The sequence below is a fragment of the Aquarana catesbeiana genome, linkage group LG01, assembly GCF_042186555.1.
Source record: "Aquarana catesbeiana isolate 2022-GZ linkage group LG01, ASM4218655v1, whole genome shotgun sequence".
NCBI lineage: Eukaryota > Metazoa > Chordata > Amphibia > Anura > Ranidae > Aquarana > Aquarana catesbeiana.
Window position 1 is genome coordinate 729971097 of NC_133324.1, and position 19575 is coordinate 729990671.

Below are 19575 nucleotides of genomic sequence, written 5' to 3' on the forward strand. Positions count from 1 at the left end.
AGGTCCTTACTCATTACTGTTTCGGCACCTCCTTTTTGAGTTGGGTCTCAGCCATATATCGCTCCCCCCAGGCTAAAGTGCGTTATTATGGACATGAATCGCCTATTTTCCCTATTAAGAGGGGAACACATCAGGGATGCCCGCTCTCCCCACTTTTATTTATACTAGCACTTGAACCCCTAGCAGAGGCCATACGCTCTCACCCAGATATATCAGGAGTAGAAATAGCAGGCACCGCGCACAAATTGTCACTGTTTGCGGACAACATTTTATTAACCATTACTAAACCTAGAATCTCCCTCCCCAATTTATTCTCCCTCTTAGACTCCTTTGCCTCATTCTCAGGCCTTTCGGTTAATCCGGCAAAATCTAAAGCGATGTCTATCAACCTTTGGGCCCTGGAACTAGAATCCCTACAATCGGCATTCTCATTCCAGTGGTTAACCTCACTACCCTATTTGGGTATTAAACTTACTCCGAGATACTCGGGATTGTACCAAGCCAATTTTCCCCCGCTTTTCCGAAAGCTGGAGGCTATGCTTGGTCCACACTCCCGATTTCTTGGTTCGGCAGAATAGCGACAGTACGCATGACGTACCTCCCTAAACTATTATTTTAGAGTTCTGCCAGTCCATGTGCCCCCCCATATCATTCGAATACATCAACGTAAAATTATGCAGTTTATATGGGGCCCTAAGAAACCCAGGATCAAGAGGCAGGTACTTTACACGCGCAAAATCAATGGTGGCCTTTCAGTTCCTAATTTACAAGCATATTACACGGCTGTGGGTATTGCCCCAATATCTCACCTCCATGAGAAACAACAAATGCCACTATGGGCCACCATGGATTTAGTCGACGCACACCGAACACCTCTAGCTTCTCTTCCGTGGCTTCCTAAAGCACATCGCTCCTCTACCATAGGTCCCTGTCTGGCTCACTATCTTAAACTGTGGGATGCGGTCAGATACTCAGCAGGCCTAATTTCTCCTCATCTCCCATTACTTCGCCTCCTCCATTGCCCTTTATTTCAACCAGGTTGTGATAATCCACTGCAGTTTAAATGGTGGTCTGATAACGGCTTTACAGATATCCATTTGTTATTCACCCCAGCCAAGATCATCCCTTTCGCTGCTTTACGCTCCTCACATGATATCCCCCTTAAGGAACATTATAGCTACCTGCAAATTAGGCATTTTCTCCAACAGCTTACAAAATCCCAATCGGCCCCCTTTACCATGACCCCATTTGAAAGTCTTTGTAGATCGCGCCCCCAATCCTCAGGTCTGATCTCCCTCATATATATTGCTATAATTAACTCCAAGACGCCACCATTGAGACCTTAACATCTTCAGTGGGAGGCCGAACTCGGAAAACAATTAGACCCAGAGGATTGGCAAGGTATGACTATTATGCTATCCAAATGCTCTAAGAATGTTCTCTTCTTGGAGAACGCCTACAATGTTTTTTATAGATGGTACTATACCCCGGCTAGATTAGCAAGCTTCATCCCATCTTATTCCCCACTTTGTTTTCGTGGGTGCTCACAGGAGGGCACGATGGCCCATATCTGGTGGACCTGCCCCAGGGTTTGCAGATTATGGGTCAGAGTATACGCACTACTACGCAATCTTTTAAATACCACTATAAAGCAGGACCCTTTTGAGGCCCTCTTATGGAAACCAATTGCAGAACTTCTTCGTCCTGAACGCCAACTAGCAGCACATATTTTTACCGCAACCAAATTGACCATAGCAAGGGCCTGGAAAACTCCGAACCTCAGTTTTGAGGCAGTTAAAAACTGTGTGAATGATATCATGGTAAACGAGAAACTTACGGCCATATTGTTGGACACGCATGATAAATTCCTCAGGATATGGCAACCCTGGGTGACCCATAATCACCCATCAAGATTTGACCTAACGCTTCTTTCCCTATAATGAGCCTCCGTCCGCCCCCACCCCAGGGTCCCCCCCTCCCCTCTTTTCCCACCCCCCTCTCTCCCACTTTCAATTCTTCTTTGCTTTTTCTTATTCAGGCCCTTGGGCTTAAGTCTTCAGAGAATGGATACTTAAGGTAGCGAAGAGGAGGACAAAAGGGGAAAAAAAGAAAAAAGGACAGAGAAAAAAAAAACAAAAAAAAAACTACTTCATACAAAGCTACGTTAGCTTTTTTGAGGTTAACCAATTTAACTTGATTTTGTTTCTGTTTTTTTTTCTTTTCCTTTATTACCTATGCAATGTTACGTATTACAATAACATCTCACTAGACATCCTCTAAATGTTCAAGAGTGCTTGCTAACATAATATTCTGTGTTTACAGTTTACCACTAGGCTAGTAAGCCGAGATGAAGACTCTCCTTAATATGTCGCCAGTCCTAAGCCTTGAGTGGCCTGAGACATAGCTTAAATCTTTGAATGTCAGTATTACCTGCCGGATACCGGCAATTTTATACCTGTTAATTCTAGATGTATCCATCACTGTTTTGTACTATTCTGTTGATATATATTTTCAATAAAACTCTTTGTACAAGAAAAGAGGTTACACTCTGGTGAGTGTTCTTGGTGTTGGGGGCACGTGGTGAAGAATCAAAGTGTGGACCACACAGATGTATATGAACTGTTATTATAGTATATGGACTGGAATTTTTTCACAAAGCTCTATGCACCGTCACGAGAAGCCTTCACTGTAATATATAAAAGTTCTGATTTATTGAAGTGTGTTAGCACATTAAGAAGCCCCACTTTTTAACTGAATTTAGTAATTGAGTACAATCTTGGGGCACTATATTAGTGGCAGCATAAGATTATTTTCACTAATACTCAACAGTATTTATTTAGGGTTTATCACTTTTAATTTTGGATTTTATGTGAACAATTGGGGGAGAGCAGTGGCATGGTACTTACCTCTACTGGATTCCCCCTGGCTTCAGTGATGTCTTATTGGCAAGGAGGTGTTTTAGATTTACTTTGGTGTAATAATACAGAGGAGCCCATGGCTGTTATTATAGTATATGAACTGGAATTTTTTCACAAAGCTCTATGCATGGTCATGTTTTAGCACATTAAGAAGCACCACTTTTTAAATGGAATTATACAATAGTGGTACCTTTAAACCTTTTTTTGGACTTCCAGCGAGAGTTTGGTATACCACGCTTTGCCTACTTTCAATACTTGCAAGTGAGACACAAAGAGACAGCGCAGTTTGGCCTAACCAATGTAACTTTGAGTACCTCCAATCTAGAAATATTGCTTTTTCAGCCAGGACACAGTAAATTGATCTCAGGATACTATTCGGCATTACTTTATTCTAAAGCTCTGAGACTTATGACAATTAAATCTCAATCGTATAAAGATATTCCTGATCTACCAGAAGATGCCTGGCAAGAGGTTCTGGCCTCTCAATTGTCCTCGGTTATCTCCTCTGAGGGCAACACTTTTCAAGGTAAATACTTACACTGTATCTATTAAACTCCATATTTACTGTAAAAAATGGGCAAGCTACATTCTCCTTTACGCTCTAAGTGTCGATCAAATAATGGATCTTTTTTTTGTATGGTATTGGAATGCCCAGGTATACGGACCTTTTGGTCCGATATTACAAATGTTAAGAGCAACTGTTTAAATTTACCAATCCAGGTCATATAGGCTACATAGAAGACTCAGATTTCTCCAATTGTACAAAACTCCAATTATGTACAGTATATTACTTTTCTATACTAAAAAAACTATAGCTATTCATTGGAAAGCCCCTGACCCCCCAACTTTGGTAGAGTGGTTCCAATTTATTAATCAGATTATATCTATGTATATATAAACTTATGAGGTTAGTGGATGCCCCATGAAGTTTACAAAAAACGCAAAATACTATACCTAACACCTGATACTGTAGGATGGTTACACATGAAGTATATGATGTGATATTATTGCTATAGGGTTTGTAAACCCTCGTTTTTTTTTTTTTTTTAATGACAAACATGTCATACTTACCTCCACTGTGCAGTTTGCTTTGTGTGGCCCCGATCATAGTCTTCTGTGGTCCCCCGGCGGCTCTCGTGGCTCCTCCCCGCATCAGCAGCAGATAGATCAAGTTATCTACCACAGCTAAACTTAGACAATGCTTTCCTATGGCCCCATTCACACATTGCATTAAGCAACAGTTTCGTTACATGGGGTTTGTTACAGTTAGAAAAAATTTATTTGACTGCATCCAGGACCGATTTATTGCAGCTATCTGCAGGTAATCGCAGTGTACTATTTTACCTGCAGATAGCAGTGGCAACAAGAAAAGAAAAACAACAGAAAGCACATCAGAAATGACAAGAATGTTCCACCACAGCTAAACGCAGCCGCATAGAAATGCACGTAAATGCAGCTAATCGCAATGTACAATTGCAAGTGATCGCTGTGCCTGGAGTCTTGGAATTTTCAAAATAACAAAACATGTTTTTAGCAACGGCAGAACAACCGCCCGCGTGAAAGGGGCCTTAAGGTGAAAAAACACAAGGGTTTACAACCCCTTTATAATGCTCTCCTACAATGTTTGAGTATAACTATATTGAATGCTGTATTGTTGAATTGTGCCAGATCGTACATCTTTTAGAATAATGCACGTTACTATTTATTAGTAATCACCATATCGCACTGTATGCGGATGTATGTTGTAACCCTGTTTTCTATGTATGTCACTTATGAGTATTTTTTACTCTTATATCAATTTAAAAACAGAAATACTCATTTAAAAAAAAAAAAGTTGTGTTATTCATGAGGAACCTGGGCACATGCATTTTATCATGCTGCACTGTATATAGTGTAAATGAGCCTTTAAAGTTTTTCATTTATAGAAAAGCATGTAGCTTCACAATGTTACATCCCCAGCTCAGCTCATGTACCTGCCACAATGAAAAGTCAAGTATTCTTTCAATATGTCACATCTTTGTCTCCAACTTGCTCAGCTTCTGCCCAAATAGATGAGAGATGACCCAGAAGTAGTAGTCTTAACAGTGGCAACTGGTGCCCGAACTTTTGGGGGAGCGCAAACAAACTGAAAAATACCGGAAAAAAACCCCCATCAATTGCAGCCACTGTGCCCATCAAACGCAGCCACTGCGAGATGCCAAATGCCGCCACTTGTGTCCATCCAATGCCGCCACTGTGACCCCCACCCGCTGTCTGCCCGGCACTTACCCCATCTTGGTGGCGGGGCACACAGCGGGTGATGGCAGCGAGCTGTGGGACGGCTCCTATGTCCTCCATGCTTCCCCCCTCCTCTCTTCTTCTGTTCTGTTAGGCGTCCAATAGGGACGCCTGTGCCTTCAGCCAATCAGGTGACGGGTATTAGACCCGTGTTTCCTGATTGGCGGAGAGGCGCAAAGCTCTGAGCTCCAAGTCCACCTTTTTTGAAGCCTATTAGAGCCTATAGCTCTAATCAGGTGCTTTAAAAAAAAAAAACACCCCCGCCACTGGAATTCAGTAACCTGGCATCCAAAAAGCAGCCGGACAGCCGAATAGGGGTTGGCAGCGGCAGCCATGGATTGATTCATGCAATGCACAAATCTATCCATTATTCATAGAGGGGGGTGGCTGGAGAGAGGGTACGGTGCCCGTGCGCCCTTAATGGAGGGGCCGCCCTTGAATCTTAACCAAGGGGTATCTTCCTTACCAGCAGAGAAGTTTGTCTCACAAGAATGGCTGGTCAAATGTACAGATCCTTTGGTAAGTAAATCAGAAAACTACAGTATATCTGGCTTTATGGCACTTAAAGCAAAACTAAAGGCAAATTGTAAGGGAATGTTCTAACCTCTATCAGGTTTTTTTATGCCATCTGTGTCTCATGGAGGGAAGGGGGGAGTCTCTCCTCACTTCCTGTCCCACAGCAAGTACAGGAAGTTAGTGATGGAATCCCTGGCTCTCACCAGGATCACCTGAACTAATGTCCTCAATGGGAGATTTTCCCTCTATTCCTGTCCTGGTGACAACCCAAAAATTTGGGATTTTCTATTTCACTTTCACTGTCAGTGATGGGGACACAGACAGCAAAAAAAAAAAAAAAAACGGCAGGGGTTCTAATATACAAAACTTAAAAAGAGGTGTGTCTTTAGTTAATTTTAATTCTACTAGCTGACCATAAAGATCCAGAATTCCTGGATCCAGCCATGTACTACTCAGAACTCCATCAAACACTACCATTTGCTGTCAGCCCATTTATTTGGACACAAGAAAGGCAATGGCAAACCAGCAGAGGAGGCTGTCAGAGGAACTTGAAGGTTCTGCATCCTCGCTTCTCAGCACAATGGCAATTACAATATACAACACAGCCTGTGTCAATCTTCCTCCAAGAATAATCTGAGATAGAGATCTCCTATATAACATAGCTATAAGTAAGGGTTTCTTGTCCACATCATCAAAATGGAATGCTGTCACACAAAGGTCATATGAAGAATATCCCTTGCCCTTTCCAAGCAACACACATGCAATGTAACATGTAGGCACAAAGGGGTGCATTTAACATGATCAACAGGTATATTTTTGCACTTAACAAACAGATAACAAAAGTATGCCAATAGTATATTTAAAGTGATACAAAAGTCTTGTTTTTTTTTTTTTTGTAACCACTTCAATACAGGACACTTATACACCCTTCCTGCCCAGACCAATTTTCAGCTTTTAGCGCTCTAGCATTTTCAATGCCAATTACTCAGTCATGCAACACTGTACCCAAACAAAATTTTTATCATTTTTTTCACACAAATAGAGCTTTCTTTTGGTGGTATTTAAATCACCACTGGGTTTTTTTGCAAAATAAGTGAAAAAAGAGCGAAAAATTTTGGAAAAAAAAAAACAAATTTTTTTAGTTTCTATGATAAAATTTTGCAAATAAGTACATTTTGTTCATACATTTGGACCAAAATGTATACTGCTACTTATCTTTGATAAAAATAACGCAAATAAGTGTATATTATTTGGTCTGTGTGAAAGATATAGAGTCTACAATCTATGGTGCCAATCATTGAAAATGAATCACACCTGATGCACTGACAATCTCATCTCTTGAGGCCCTGAAATGTCAGGAAAGTACAAATACCCCCCAAATGACCCACAATGACAGTCCTAGGTATTTAGTAAGAGGCATAGTGAGTTTTTTGAAGTTGTAATTTTTTCCCACAATTCTTGGGAACATTAAGAAATTATTGTTTTTTTTTGTTTTGTTTACACAAAATGGTCATAATAACAAGTTATTTCTCACAAACAGCATATGCATACTTTAAATTACACCTCCAAAATACATTCTGCTACTCCTCTCAAGTATGGTGATACTGCATGTGTGAGACTTTTACAAAGCCTGGCCACATAGAGAGGTCCAGCATGCAGGGAGCACCGTCAGGCGTTCTAGAAGCATAAATTGCACACTGTCTATCACACTTTTGAAGGCCCTGGAGCACCAAGACAATTGAAGTACCCACAAAATGACCCAATTTTGGAAAACAAACATCCCAACGTATTATCTATAAGGCATAATGAGTCTGTTGAATGTTTCATTTTTTTCCGTCGTTTTTTTCAAGTCTTCGGAAAACGTGGAAAGAAAATGAAAACTTTTTTTTTTTTTTTTTTTTACACAAAGTTGTCCATTTATATGATATTTCTAACACATGTATACAGCAAAAATTACACCCCATAATACATTCTGCTACTTCTCCTGAGTATAGCGATACCACATGTGTGAGACTTTTACACAGCCTGGCCACATACAGAGGTCCAATATTAAAGTAGTACTTTCAAGCGTTCTAGGAACATAAATTATACATATAATTTAATTCCTTCCTATAACATTTTGAAGGTCCTGGAGCACCAGGACAGTGGAATTACCCACAAAATGATTCAATTTTGGAAAGCAAACACCCCAAGGTATATTCTATGAGGCATGGGCTGCGGATAGGTACTCGGGTACTCAGATGGGCTGGCAACAGGTACTTTGATAGACTGGTGACAGGTCCTTTTTATAGGGGGGGCAAGCAGTGTGTTTGGGTGCACACTGAAAGTGGTAATGAGCTGTTACCGTAATCTCCTCCTCACGCACGACTGGTGTGTGAGGAGGAGAACCCGAGAACAGCTCCCTACCGCGGTTTGTTGACATTCTGTGGCCGGCTGTAAATGGACACAGCCGGTCACGTGGTAAAGAGCCAATTTCATTATCTCTTTACCGTGATCGGGGATGGGCTGTATCAGGGTGACAAGCCTCGTCGCCGATCACCCCCAGGGGCACGCACGACTATTTTTATTGGCTCTTTACACTGATCTGGGATGGGCTGTGTCCGAGGGACACACCTCATCCCCAATTGCCGCACAGCGGGCCCCCAGGGCCCGCAGGAGCGGCGAATAGCAGAGGATGTCATGTAACGCCCGCCCAGATGACAGAGTGCTCTTGCGGACGTCATATGACTATAGGCCAGTTGGGAAGTAATTAAATAACAAACATGTTATACTTACCTGCCCTGTGTAGTAGTTTTGCACAAAGCAGCCCCGTTCCTCCTCTTCTCGGGTTACTCGCCGGCTCTCTTGGTCCCTCCCTCCTGTTGAGTGCTCCACAGCAAGCAGCTTGCTATGGGGCACTCAAGCCGAGCCGCAGCTCTGTGTATCCATTCAGACACGGAGCTGTGGTTTGGACTCCCCCCCCTTTCTCTCCTGACTGGCTAACTGACTTTGATTGACAGTAGCAGGAGCCAATGGTGCTGCTGTGTCTCAGCCAATCAGGAGGGAGAGTCCCGGACGGCCGAGGGAGTCGTGTACATCGCTGGATTGAGATTGGGATCATGTAAGTAATAGGGGGGCTGCTGCAGACTGAAGGTTTTTATCTTAATGTACAGAATGCATTTAGAGCAAAAAAAATCTTTTGCCTTTAGTATCACTTTAAGTGACCAAAAAGGTAGAAAATTAGAACCTCATTGTTGTGCTTTATTCACATGGGCACTTAAACACTTAGTCCCTGAGGGCTGCATCTTTAACCCCTTCTGGCCGACCGCCTCCTGGCCCTTTGGGAGTTAAAAAAAAGCTAAGAGGCAGAGGTGGACATTCGTGTCATGTGACCGCCGTGACTGTCACAGTGGTCACATTATCAATATATCCCAATCGCAAATATGCATCAGGAGCTTACCGATCCCCACTGGATAGAAAGTTGTTTTAACCGCTTCCCGACCGGCTCCTGTACATTTACGTCGGCAGAATGGCACGGCTGCACAAAGTAACGTACCCGTACGTTGAATTTGCCGCCTTGTGTGCACGCGCGCGCCTGCCGCGAGCTCCGTGAGTCGGGTCGGGGGTCCTGCGGACTCGATACCCGCGATCGCCTCACGAAGAGGATGAACGGGGAGATGCAGATGTAAACAGCATCTCCCCATTCTGCCTAGTGACAGTGTCACTGGATCTATGCTCCCTGTCATCGGAGCAGAGATCAGTGTAGTGACACACACAGCCCATCCCCCCTTACAGTTAGTAATCACTCCCTAGTACTGATTTAACCCCTCCCCGCCCCCTAGTGGTTAACCCCTTCACTGCCAGTGTCATTTATACAGGAATCAAGGCATTTTTATACTGATAGCTGTATAAAAGACAATGGTCCCAAAAACATGCCAAAAATGTCCGACACAATAAAAAAAAATAAAATAAAAAAAAAAAATCGCTGATCGCCGCCATTACTGGTAAAAAAAAAAAATTATTAATAAAAATGCCAAAATATCCCCTATTTTGTAAACGCTATAACTTTTGCGCAAACAAATACTTGTTGCAATTTTTTTTTACTAAAAATATGTAGAATACATATCAGCCTAAACTGAGGAAAAAAAATGTTTTTTTTATATATTTTTTGGGGATATTTATTATAGCAAAATGTAAAATTTAAGGCGTTTTTTTCAAAATTGTCGCTCTTATTTTGTTTAGAGCGCAAAAAATAAAAATCACAGAGATGATCCAATACTACCAAAAGAAAGCTCTATTTGTGGGAAAAAAAGGACCTCAATTTTGTTTCGGAGCCAAATCGCACGACCGCGCAATTGTCAGTTAAAGCGAAGCAATTCCAAATCGCAAAAAGTGCTCTGGTCAGGAAGGGGGTAAATCCTTCCGGGGCTGAAGTGGTTAACAAGGCCGCATTTATGCAGCCGCATAGATGCGTATGGCTGGCGTCAAGCGGTTAAGTGACTGGAGAAGTGCACAGGCAGCCCATTCATGTCTACAGGAAAGTAGAAGCTGCATGAACACAGCCATTGGTCCCAATCCGACAGCCATTCTGGTGCACATCTGCATGGTGGTCAAATTGGGATGAGCTGCTGTGTCTGTGCAGCTGCCGTGTTACCATAGGCATTAATGAGCCAACCTGTCAAGTGCTGAGTAGCACTTGGCAGCTTTAGTCAGTTGAAGACACAGGCCATTCATGGACTGTGGGTGTAAATGCCTGTGTGAATGAGGCCATACATGCATTGAAATTCAGTCGGTTTAGCAAGGACTGGACGAATTTCGATTCATGTATGAGCGGGCTGGTTGTACAGGAAGAAGTTGATCTAATGATCGATTTCTGTACACCCATCCTGTCGGTGGTTTGCCACTCGATCAGCATTGCAGGCTATAGCAGGCAGCACTGATCAGTGTATCCTAACATGGGGAAGTCTCTCTTCTGTCAGAATACAATAGCTCAGCGGGGAGCTGAGTGTAAGGATGGGGGGAAAATAAGATCTTTTTCTTCATTCAACCCGCTGATTTAATAAAAAAAAAAAAAAAAAAAAAAAACACACATCTATGGTCTGCCTAAAGTTTATATACACTTTAAAGTGGCACTAAAATCTGGTTCACTCCACAAAGACCCTGAATGTTACACACTTTTAATAAAATGCAGGCTGCAGTATGGAGCCTGTAGCATCCCACCGAGTGCTCTCAAAATTATGCCTGAAAGAACACTCCATGATTGGAGGAGAGGCCAGTCACATGATTCTGAAAAGTAACATGATAGAGCTCTGCTATCCTGTCACTTTTTTTTAATTGGAGCTTTGCTTGCATTGGACTCCTGTGTACTTTATAATGTGAGGTTGCTTTACAAATGGGGCCTTAGGTAAACACTCCATAGGATGAACACAACCACCTTAGAAATGAGGCTAAATCAGCAATGGAAGCTTCTCTTTTACTGAGGCAGGTTTATAGTCAATATCAGATGCGGATTCTTTTTAGGAATGCTATACTGGTTTGCTGATGACGTCTTTTTACGTTTATCTGCTGCTGTCCTAAAAACTCCCTATTTTTAAGGCAGGAATGTCGATAAGTGCTCATTCACACCATGTCCATTGAGCTGCGTTGATCTGCATAGATCAGGCATGTCCAAATTCCAGCCCCTGGGCCAAAAGCGCCCTGTGTTCCGGTTTAATACGTCCCCCCGGGAATTTTTGTAAAATCTATCTCCTGTGGCCCCTGACCCCTGGTTCGCTCAACTCCGACGCCGCGGGACTGAACCTCAGTCGGCGTTCTTGTGATCTCTCGGACATCGCCAGATTTGGCGCATTCCCTCTCCTGTGTCTTCACCACACAAACACAAAGACAAGAATTCTTGTTGGGCAGTGTATTAGTTATCGGCCGAACACACTTAGACCAAAACTTCTGGCACTGTGCTCACATGATCCCTTCCCCTTCTGGTCAATTTCTAAAATTGCTACTGTAAATAAGAAGAAAATTTGACAGTGAGGGCCGCCGCTTCCAGGACAGGTGGAAAGTGGATTATTTCTTCACTGAAATATGGAATCACTGTGTTTGTCTGATATGAGACTGTGGCTGTTTATAAGGAATTTAATGTCAAGAGACACTACCAGTTGAGACATAGCACATACAACAAGTTAACAGGGCACGACCGCAGTGAAGAATGTAAGGCAAAATGGTCGGCCCTCACGCACGTTCACTTCATCAAATCTGGCCCTCTGAAAAAAAAAGTTTGGACACCCCCTGGCATAGAGCAACACACACTCCAAGCAAGGGCTCATGGAATATGCCTGCATTTTAAACACAGCACAACGCATGGCACCGCACTCAGAATGTCACACTATGCTGTGGCACATAGAGTTGAATGAAGTGTCATTTTGTGACATTTCACAAAAGTGAAAAAGTAAACAATGCAATATTTTGTAACTACGCATCACACGTCACCTGCACAACATACTCCAGTACACACACATTACAGGTCCTATTCACATGACCGCAAAGGGCAATACAGCTTACAAAGGAGTGTGATTTGCTCACCCAGGAGTCATAGGTGTTTGCGAATATCCAAGAGCAGCAGTCTGTACAAAAAAAAATTAACATATAACAAGATAACACACATCTGAACATTTACCTTAAAACAGGGATGGGTGAGTGGCCCTGTGTGCAGACTGTGTCCAGGGCTGCTCATCCATCCCTCTACCAATGTAAGTGATATGAAGTGTGTACAGCTGCAGCATCTGTCAGCCTGCCATTGATTTGCACAGGCTGCAGCTCTTGGCCATACGCAACAGCTGTGACTCTTGTATGTACAGACCATACTCTGGTGTGAATGCGCCTCAAGGCCTCATTGACACAGCCCAATTTGGTTCCAGCAGTGGGTCTGGACAGCTGCGGCAGCAAAGCCTGTATAAAGAAATGACAGGCTGACAGGAGTGGTAGCTGTCCGTGTTGCAGGTAATCGCACAGCTAGTCATAAATGCTGTGATCCCCCCCCAGTAGTTAAGCTGGATGGGGCTGTATACCTGCCACAGCGCTTTGCTTTCAGGTTGGGTTCACACTGCAGATGGCCACAGCTCACAGCAGGGGTTTAGTGCGTTCCTGTTCTGTTTCAGGGATTAATTTTTGCCTTAATTCGGCCAATAAAGGAAGCCAAAGATGCACAGGATGCCTGTGCAGGCTGCTCCACGGCCGCCCCAGAGATGTGTGAACCAGCTCCATAGAGAGCTGGTCACAATTTCCTGACATGCAAATTGGATGCGGAGAAAACAGCATCCAATTCGCACTAGTGTGAATCCAGTAATGGTTGTAGTAAATGGGGCTGTGCCACAACCACCCTGAACGTAGTTGCAGCATCGTGGAGTGGGATTTTAAGGGTTAAAACAGGTGGTGAGGCAGAAACATATTGCACCCATGGATTGCTCTTCAGGAGGGCAATGTGTGTGTAAACTAGTCCCTAGGGAAATAGGACTGGCCTTGGATGCAGACAGTCTGACCATATGCCCCTATCTGCAGGTAATCGCTGGCTGTGACGTACCGCTGCAACTCCTGTCAGCCTTTCATTGCTTTGTACATGCGTCCAGGCTGAAGCTGACTGGAATCACCTCTGATCAGCTGCCAGACTAAATCAGCCCGTGTGAATGAGGCCTAAACCTAGCTGTAGTAACAAATAATTCCGATGATTAAATAAAGTAGTGTTACCACGGAACACAGTTCTGGGGTGACCTCTTTGGCCCTGTATTACTGAATAAACTTGATGTCAGCCTCTGATAACACGTTCCTAAACACATGACTTTTGAAAGACTTGATGTTACAAGTTTGCCAGATAAAATGGAGAAAGGCATGGAGTTTTGAGAATGTCGATTACAATGAGCCTGTCAGAGAGATCCAGTGCAAGCACAAAGGCACTGTACAGGCCCACAGTGACGGAGCTAAAATGGAGAATGACTCAGAGCTGAAGGGGAGTAGCTGAGGTCGGGGTCAAGGTCACATGGTTCTGCCACTTCGACATACATCTACTGTTCAGCAGAGGTCGCCTTCTGCAGAGCTCCTTGATACTTGCACATTTCTGGCACAGACACAATTGCAGTTCAACGTCTTCAGCATTGGCTGTTTATTGAATAGAACTGCTGAACCACCTCTTCACAGTTTAAACATGTCTTAACTCTTCATATACCAAACAACTGACATTCTGTACTGTGCAAATCTAACAGTTGCCAAAATATCCCCCCTTCCCCAGGTCATCATTCATTAGCTGAACATCTTTAGCATTCATTTTTTTTTTTTTTGAATAGAACTGCTGCACCACCTCTTCACAGTTCAAACGTGTCTTAACGCTTTACACACCCAATAAGCATTTTCTTTACAACTGTCATTCTGTTCTGTGCAAAAGTGACAGTTGCCAAATGTCTTTTCATCATTTATGAGCTAATGGTAACATAAAACAATATGTAACACGTGATTAGTAAACAGGAACAAGCCGTATTCTTATAGACCCTGGACGCAGACTGAGCGTTTTAATTATTTTAAAAAGCTGATGAAAAGAGTCTGCAACCCTCCATGCTGGTCTTTGTGGAAGATAAAAGAGAATAAAAGAAAAAGATTAATTTGGTCTGCAGGATAACCCCAGACTGATTTATATAAAAAGGCTGGTGCTCACACTTCATGGACTAGACTGCATTACTCTTGTCTTTCTGATCAGATCCCCTTGCATGGTGAAAAATAAAAAACTAACAGAAGCGATGGGAGCTTGCTAAGCAGACGTCCAGCACTGAACATCAAACAAAACCACCCGAGAGAATGAAAAAAAATAGAGATCAGGAAAATATGCAAGAACTGCAATGATGGCGTGCCACCGGAGTGGGCTTATTAATGCCTATCCTGCACGGTGACTCTAGTCATCACCCTCCTCTATTCTCCTTTCTACCGGTGTCAGAGACATGCATACATATATTTATGTTATGGATATTGATCGTGATCTGTCTGCAGAGAGCAAATGGCTGCAAATGGGAAGCAACAACCTGACCCCTCCCTCCCTTCCCCCAACCTTGTGAACTTCAGGTGACCGACTGTGGCTGACACTCACACAGGCAGCGAAAACACAGACATGCAGAAAACCTCAGCTGAACTAGGGTGTACAGGGTAAACAAGGATGATGTCCTCCTCTACATACAGCCACATTAGAAAACATACCCATCTCAGCCCATGATCACTTAACCCTTGGCGTAGCAATGACACAGCCCAGCTGATTTACTAAACCAGCTGAGAATCCATGCCCAATAAATTGTGTGAATAAACAGTACAATTATCCAATCGTCTGCAGATAAAAGAAGTCAAGAAGAATTTGATTTTCACATGATTGGATAATTAATATGAATATTCACACTATTTATCGTGTGAACATTCCCAACCCCTTAGCTGATCAGCCTCAACATATCCTGTGAAATGTCAACATCCCACACATGTGCAATGTAGCAATTAGGAGAATAACAACAAAATGCAACAACAGTTGGGATCAACTGAATGGCACAAATTATTGATGCAAATGAGAAATGATACATGGCAATCAAATTTATATGCATGGCTTCCAAGAAAGACTTTATGTATGTATCAAACTGTCCCTGATTCTATGGGCCAGCTCTCTGGGCACCAAGTCTGATACACTTAATAGCCTTTTCCATTATATTTTCTAGGCAAATTGTTTACAAGGTAGGTTGACAGGTCATTTCTCAACCCTGCCCATTTGCTTAGCTTGGGGCTGGCATGCAGAAGGCGATAGCTCATGTGCATAGTCAATTTTTATACACAAACTAGGACCAGTCCACATATACCAGCATGTCTTTGGAGCCTGAAAGAAAACTGGAGTACCCAAAAGAAACCCACACAACTACAGGGGGAAGATACAAACTCCACACAGAGTGTCCTGGCTGGGATTCGAACCAATGATCAGTGAAGAATGACATAAGTACTAAACACAAAGGCCCATTTGGCCACTGTGCTACCTAGGACTATCCCAGTTATTCTCAGCCAAGGTTTAGTAGAATCCTAGAGATCCTCCAGAGGTTCCTTGAGTTGTGTTTGGCTGACCTACCATCTGATGATGCAGCATAGTTTCAGGTCCAATGCCACTTGGCAGAGCCAGCAGCATGACACCAATGACCGTTTTAGGTGTCTATAAGGGTGGCATTCTGACCATCACTGTAAAGTTGGCTATAGACAAGACAGTAAGAGTCATTCTTCCTTGAGCACCAACATAAGGAGGTATTCTTCCCTGATCACCAACATAAGGTGGCATTCTTCCCACTCACCACCAAGGTAAGTGGCATTCTTCCCACTGACCACCAAGGTAAGGTGGCATTCTTCCCACTGACCACCAACATAAGGTGGCATTCTTCCCACTGACCACCAAGGTAAGTGGCATTCTTCCCACTGACCACCAAGGTAAGGTGGCATTCTTCCCACTGACCACCAAGGTAAGGTGGCATTCTTCCCACTGACCACCAACGTAAGGTGGCATTCTTCCCACTGACCACCAACGTAAGGTGGCATTCTTCCCACTCACCACCAAGGTAAGTGGCATTCTTCCCACTGACCACCAAGGTAAGGTGGCATTCTTTCCACTGACCACCAACGTAAGGGGGCATTCTTCCCACTGACCACCAACGTAAGGGGGCATTCTTCCCACTGACCACCAAGGTAAGGGGGCATTCTTCCCACTGACCACCAAGGTAAGGGGGCGTGCTTCCGACTGACCACCTAGGTAAGGGGGCGTTCTTCCGACTGACCACCTAGGTAAGGGGGCATTCTTTCGACTGACCACCTAGGTAAGGGGGCATTTTTCAACTGACCACCTAGGTAAGGGGACATTTTCCGACTGACCACCTAGGTAAGGGGGCATTCTTTAGACTGACCACCAAGGTAAGGGGGCATTCTTTCGACTGATCACCAAGGTAAGGGTGAATTCCTCCCACTGACCACAGAGGTAAGGTGGCATTCTTCCCACTGACCACCAACGTAAGGGGGCATTCTTCCTTAACCAACAAGGTAAGGGGGCATTCTTCCCTGACCACCAAGGTAAGGGGGCAATCTTTCATGACCACCAAGGTAAGGGGGCATTCTTCTGTGACTTCCAACATAGGAGAGCATTCTACCCTAAACATCAATATAAAAGGAGCATTCTTCTGTGACCAGCGTACGAGGAGACAATCCCTAACTACCAAGGCCAGGGGCATTCTGTACTGATCATCAATGTAAGTGGCATTTTTCCCTGACCACCAGGGTATGGGGGCATTTTTCCCTGACCAACATAAGGGGGTATTCTTCACCGATTACCAACATACAGATCATTCTTCTGTGACCACCAACTTAAGAGGGCATTCTACCCTGATCACCAATATAAGAAGCATTCTTCTGTGACCAGCATAAGAGGGCATTCTTCCCTGATCACCAACGTAAGGGGGCATTCTTTCCTGATCACCAACGTAAGAGGACATTCCTCCCTGACTACCAAGGCAAGGGGCATTCTTTCCTCATCACCAACATAAGTGGGCATTCTTCCCTGACTACCAAGGCAATGGGGCATTCTTCCCTGATCACCAACGTAAGAGGACATTCTTCCCAATCAATAAATGTTATCAGGGGTTATTTGAAGGGTCCCTCAGTGGTAAAAAGTTGAGAAAGGCTGTCCTTTATTTAACCCAGAGAGTGGCACTCTAGACCCCTGGAATCTCTGGGAAAGTGATGCTTAGAGAGCTCCTCCAAGTTATAAAAGTTGAGGGATGAGAAGATCCGAGTTTCCTGCATAGGAAAGTGTCAGGAAAGTTGTGTATGAAGGAGGTAGGCAGGCTGGTGATTGTCATGGAAAGTGACTCATGTGACCCCACACCCCGATGTAATCCGGGATTCCTCCACACACAGACAGACACCCCCTTTTCTCTCTCTCTCCCCTCCTCGGCCCACCCCTCGGGTTTCTTGCTGTACAAACCTCTCCTCCCTCCCCCTTTGCATCTGCCGCTGCCTCTCCTCCCGGGGCCGACAGGCTCAGCAGCCGGAGCTGGCCACAACCTTCACCCGGGGACAGAGCCCTATTGATTCCGCAGGAGCAGCACCGGGCTGAATACAAAACGGGGTGTAAGATGGGGGGCACCGGAGAGAAGGGGGAGGGGCGGGGAGGAGGATCGCCCTCTACAAAACATCCCTATATACTATTACCAACAAAATCATCAGAAAAAAAAAAATAGCAAGAGAGCACACAGGCTGATCATCACCAACATGGCTGCCTGGCGGAGACCTCAAAAAGAGGAATCACCCCGGGCTGTCTTTGTCAGTGTCACCTCTGTAACCCTAAACTCCCCCCCCCCCCATACATACAGCACGACCCCCCGACTTACGTGACGGCAGGCGCTTGGGCTGCTCCTGCTTCCTCCGGGGCATTTTGTCCCCCTTAGATGACGATCAGGGGGGGAAGGAAGAGGGGGGATCCCGGCTGTCTGTCGGTCACATCCTTGTCCTCGGTGATGGGAAGAAAGGAGCAGATCGGCTTCTCCTGCGGGGCTCCTGGAGTCAGAGATCTGGGGCGCCGTGCACCTGGCTTGTCCTCCCTTTCACCTCCCTCCCCCAGCCAGCCAGCCGTAAGAAATAATATCCTTCAATGGATCGGATCTATAGGTGTGTGGTTGTGCTGGGGGGCTACATGGTGAGGAGCAGGAGGATGAGGAGCCGCCACCGTCTATGGCTGCTCCTGTGTGTCTTCAAGCCCCTAACACTAGTGCAAGGATCAAAGGGCAGCAGTGGCGGCGGTAGAGCTCACACACATACACACACACACACATGCTATTACATATGGAGGGGCAGCCTCCCAGTCTCAGACATACAGCAGACAAGCTCACAGCCAAGGCTGGGTCACAGTGCAGAGCTGCCCTAGGCTCTCTCCTCCTCCCCTTGCACTTTGCACACCCTGCTCCCCTTCAGCTCCTGTAGGGAGGAGGTAGAGATGTGCAGGGACTGCAGTACAAGCCACTCTGGAGGAGAATGCCATTGACAAAGCACAGCCCCATGCCTGCCCGCCTGCCTGCCCTTTTCTCCTTTTCTGCAAAACTTCCAACAATTTTTATGCCTTACCACGTTTCCTTAAACCAACATTTTATTATTTTCATTTTTTTTTTTTTTTGTGTCTCTGGGTGACTTTTTATTCTGGACAATTCAGCAATAGGTATATGGCATCTTGTATCATTGTGACCTATACGGCGTACCTTCCAGTATTTTTACTATACGGCATACCTTCCAGTATTTTTACTATACGGCATACCTTCCAGTATTTTTACTATACGGCATACCTTCCAGTATTTTTACTATACGGCATACCTTCCAGTATTTTTAATATACGGCGTACCTTCCAGTATTTTTACTATATGGGGTACCTTCCAGTATTTTTACTATACGGCGTACCATCCAGTATTTTTAGTATACGGCATGCCTTCCGGTACTTTTATTATACGGCGTACCTTCCAGTACTTTTATTATACGGCGTACCTTCCAGTACTTTTACTATACGGTGCGCCTTCCAGTATTTTTACTATACAGCGTACCATCCAGTATTTTTACTATACGGCGTACCATCCAGTATTTTTACTATACGGCATACCTTCCAGTATTTTTACTATACGGCATACCTTCCAGTATTTTTACTATACGGCATACCTTCCAGTATTTTTACTATACGGCATACCTTCCAGTATTTTTACTATACGGCATACCTTCCAGTATTTTTACTATACGGCGTACCTTCCAATATTTTTACTATACGGCGTACCTTCCAATATTTTTACTATACGGGGTACCTTCCAGTATA

The 19575-nt window shown here is 44.2% G+C and overlaps 1 protein-coding gene across 2 annotated transcripts in view; it reads right to left on the reverse strand.

Annotated features, from left to right (window-relative positions):
* ZNF827 (zinc finger protein 827) overlaps positions 1–19290 on the reverse strand; it is a 397034-nt gene extending 377744 nt beyond the window's left edge. Inside the window, exon 1 of one of the 2 annotated variants that reach the window (XM_073604600.1) lies at positions 18116–19290. In XM_073604600.1, coding sequence (XP_073460701.1) covers positions 18116–18158 — 43 coding nt within the window. In that variant the 5' untranslated portion in view covers positions 18159–19290. The remainder of the gene's footprint in view (positions 1–18115) is intronic. The other variant, XM_073604608.1, reaches the window with a different exon arrangement.
* Between the last annotated feature and the right edge of the window lie 285 nt (positions 19291–19575).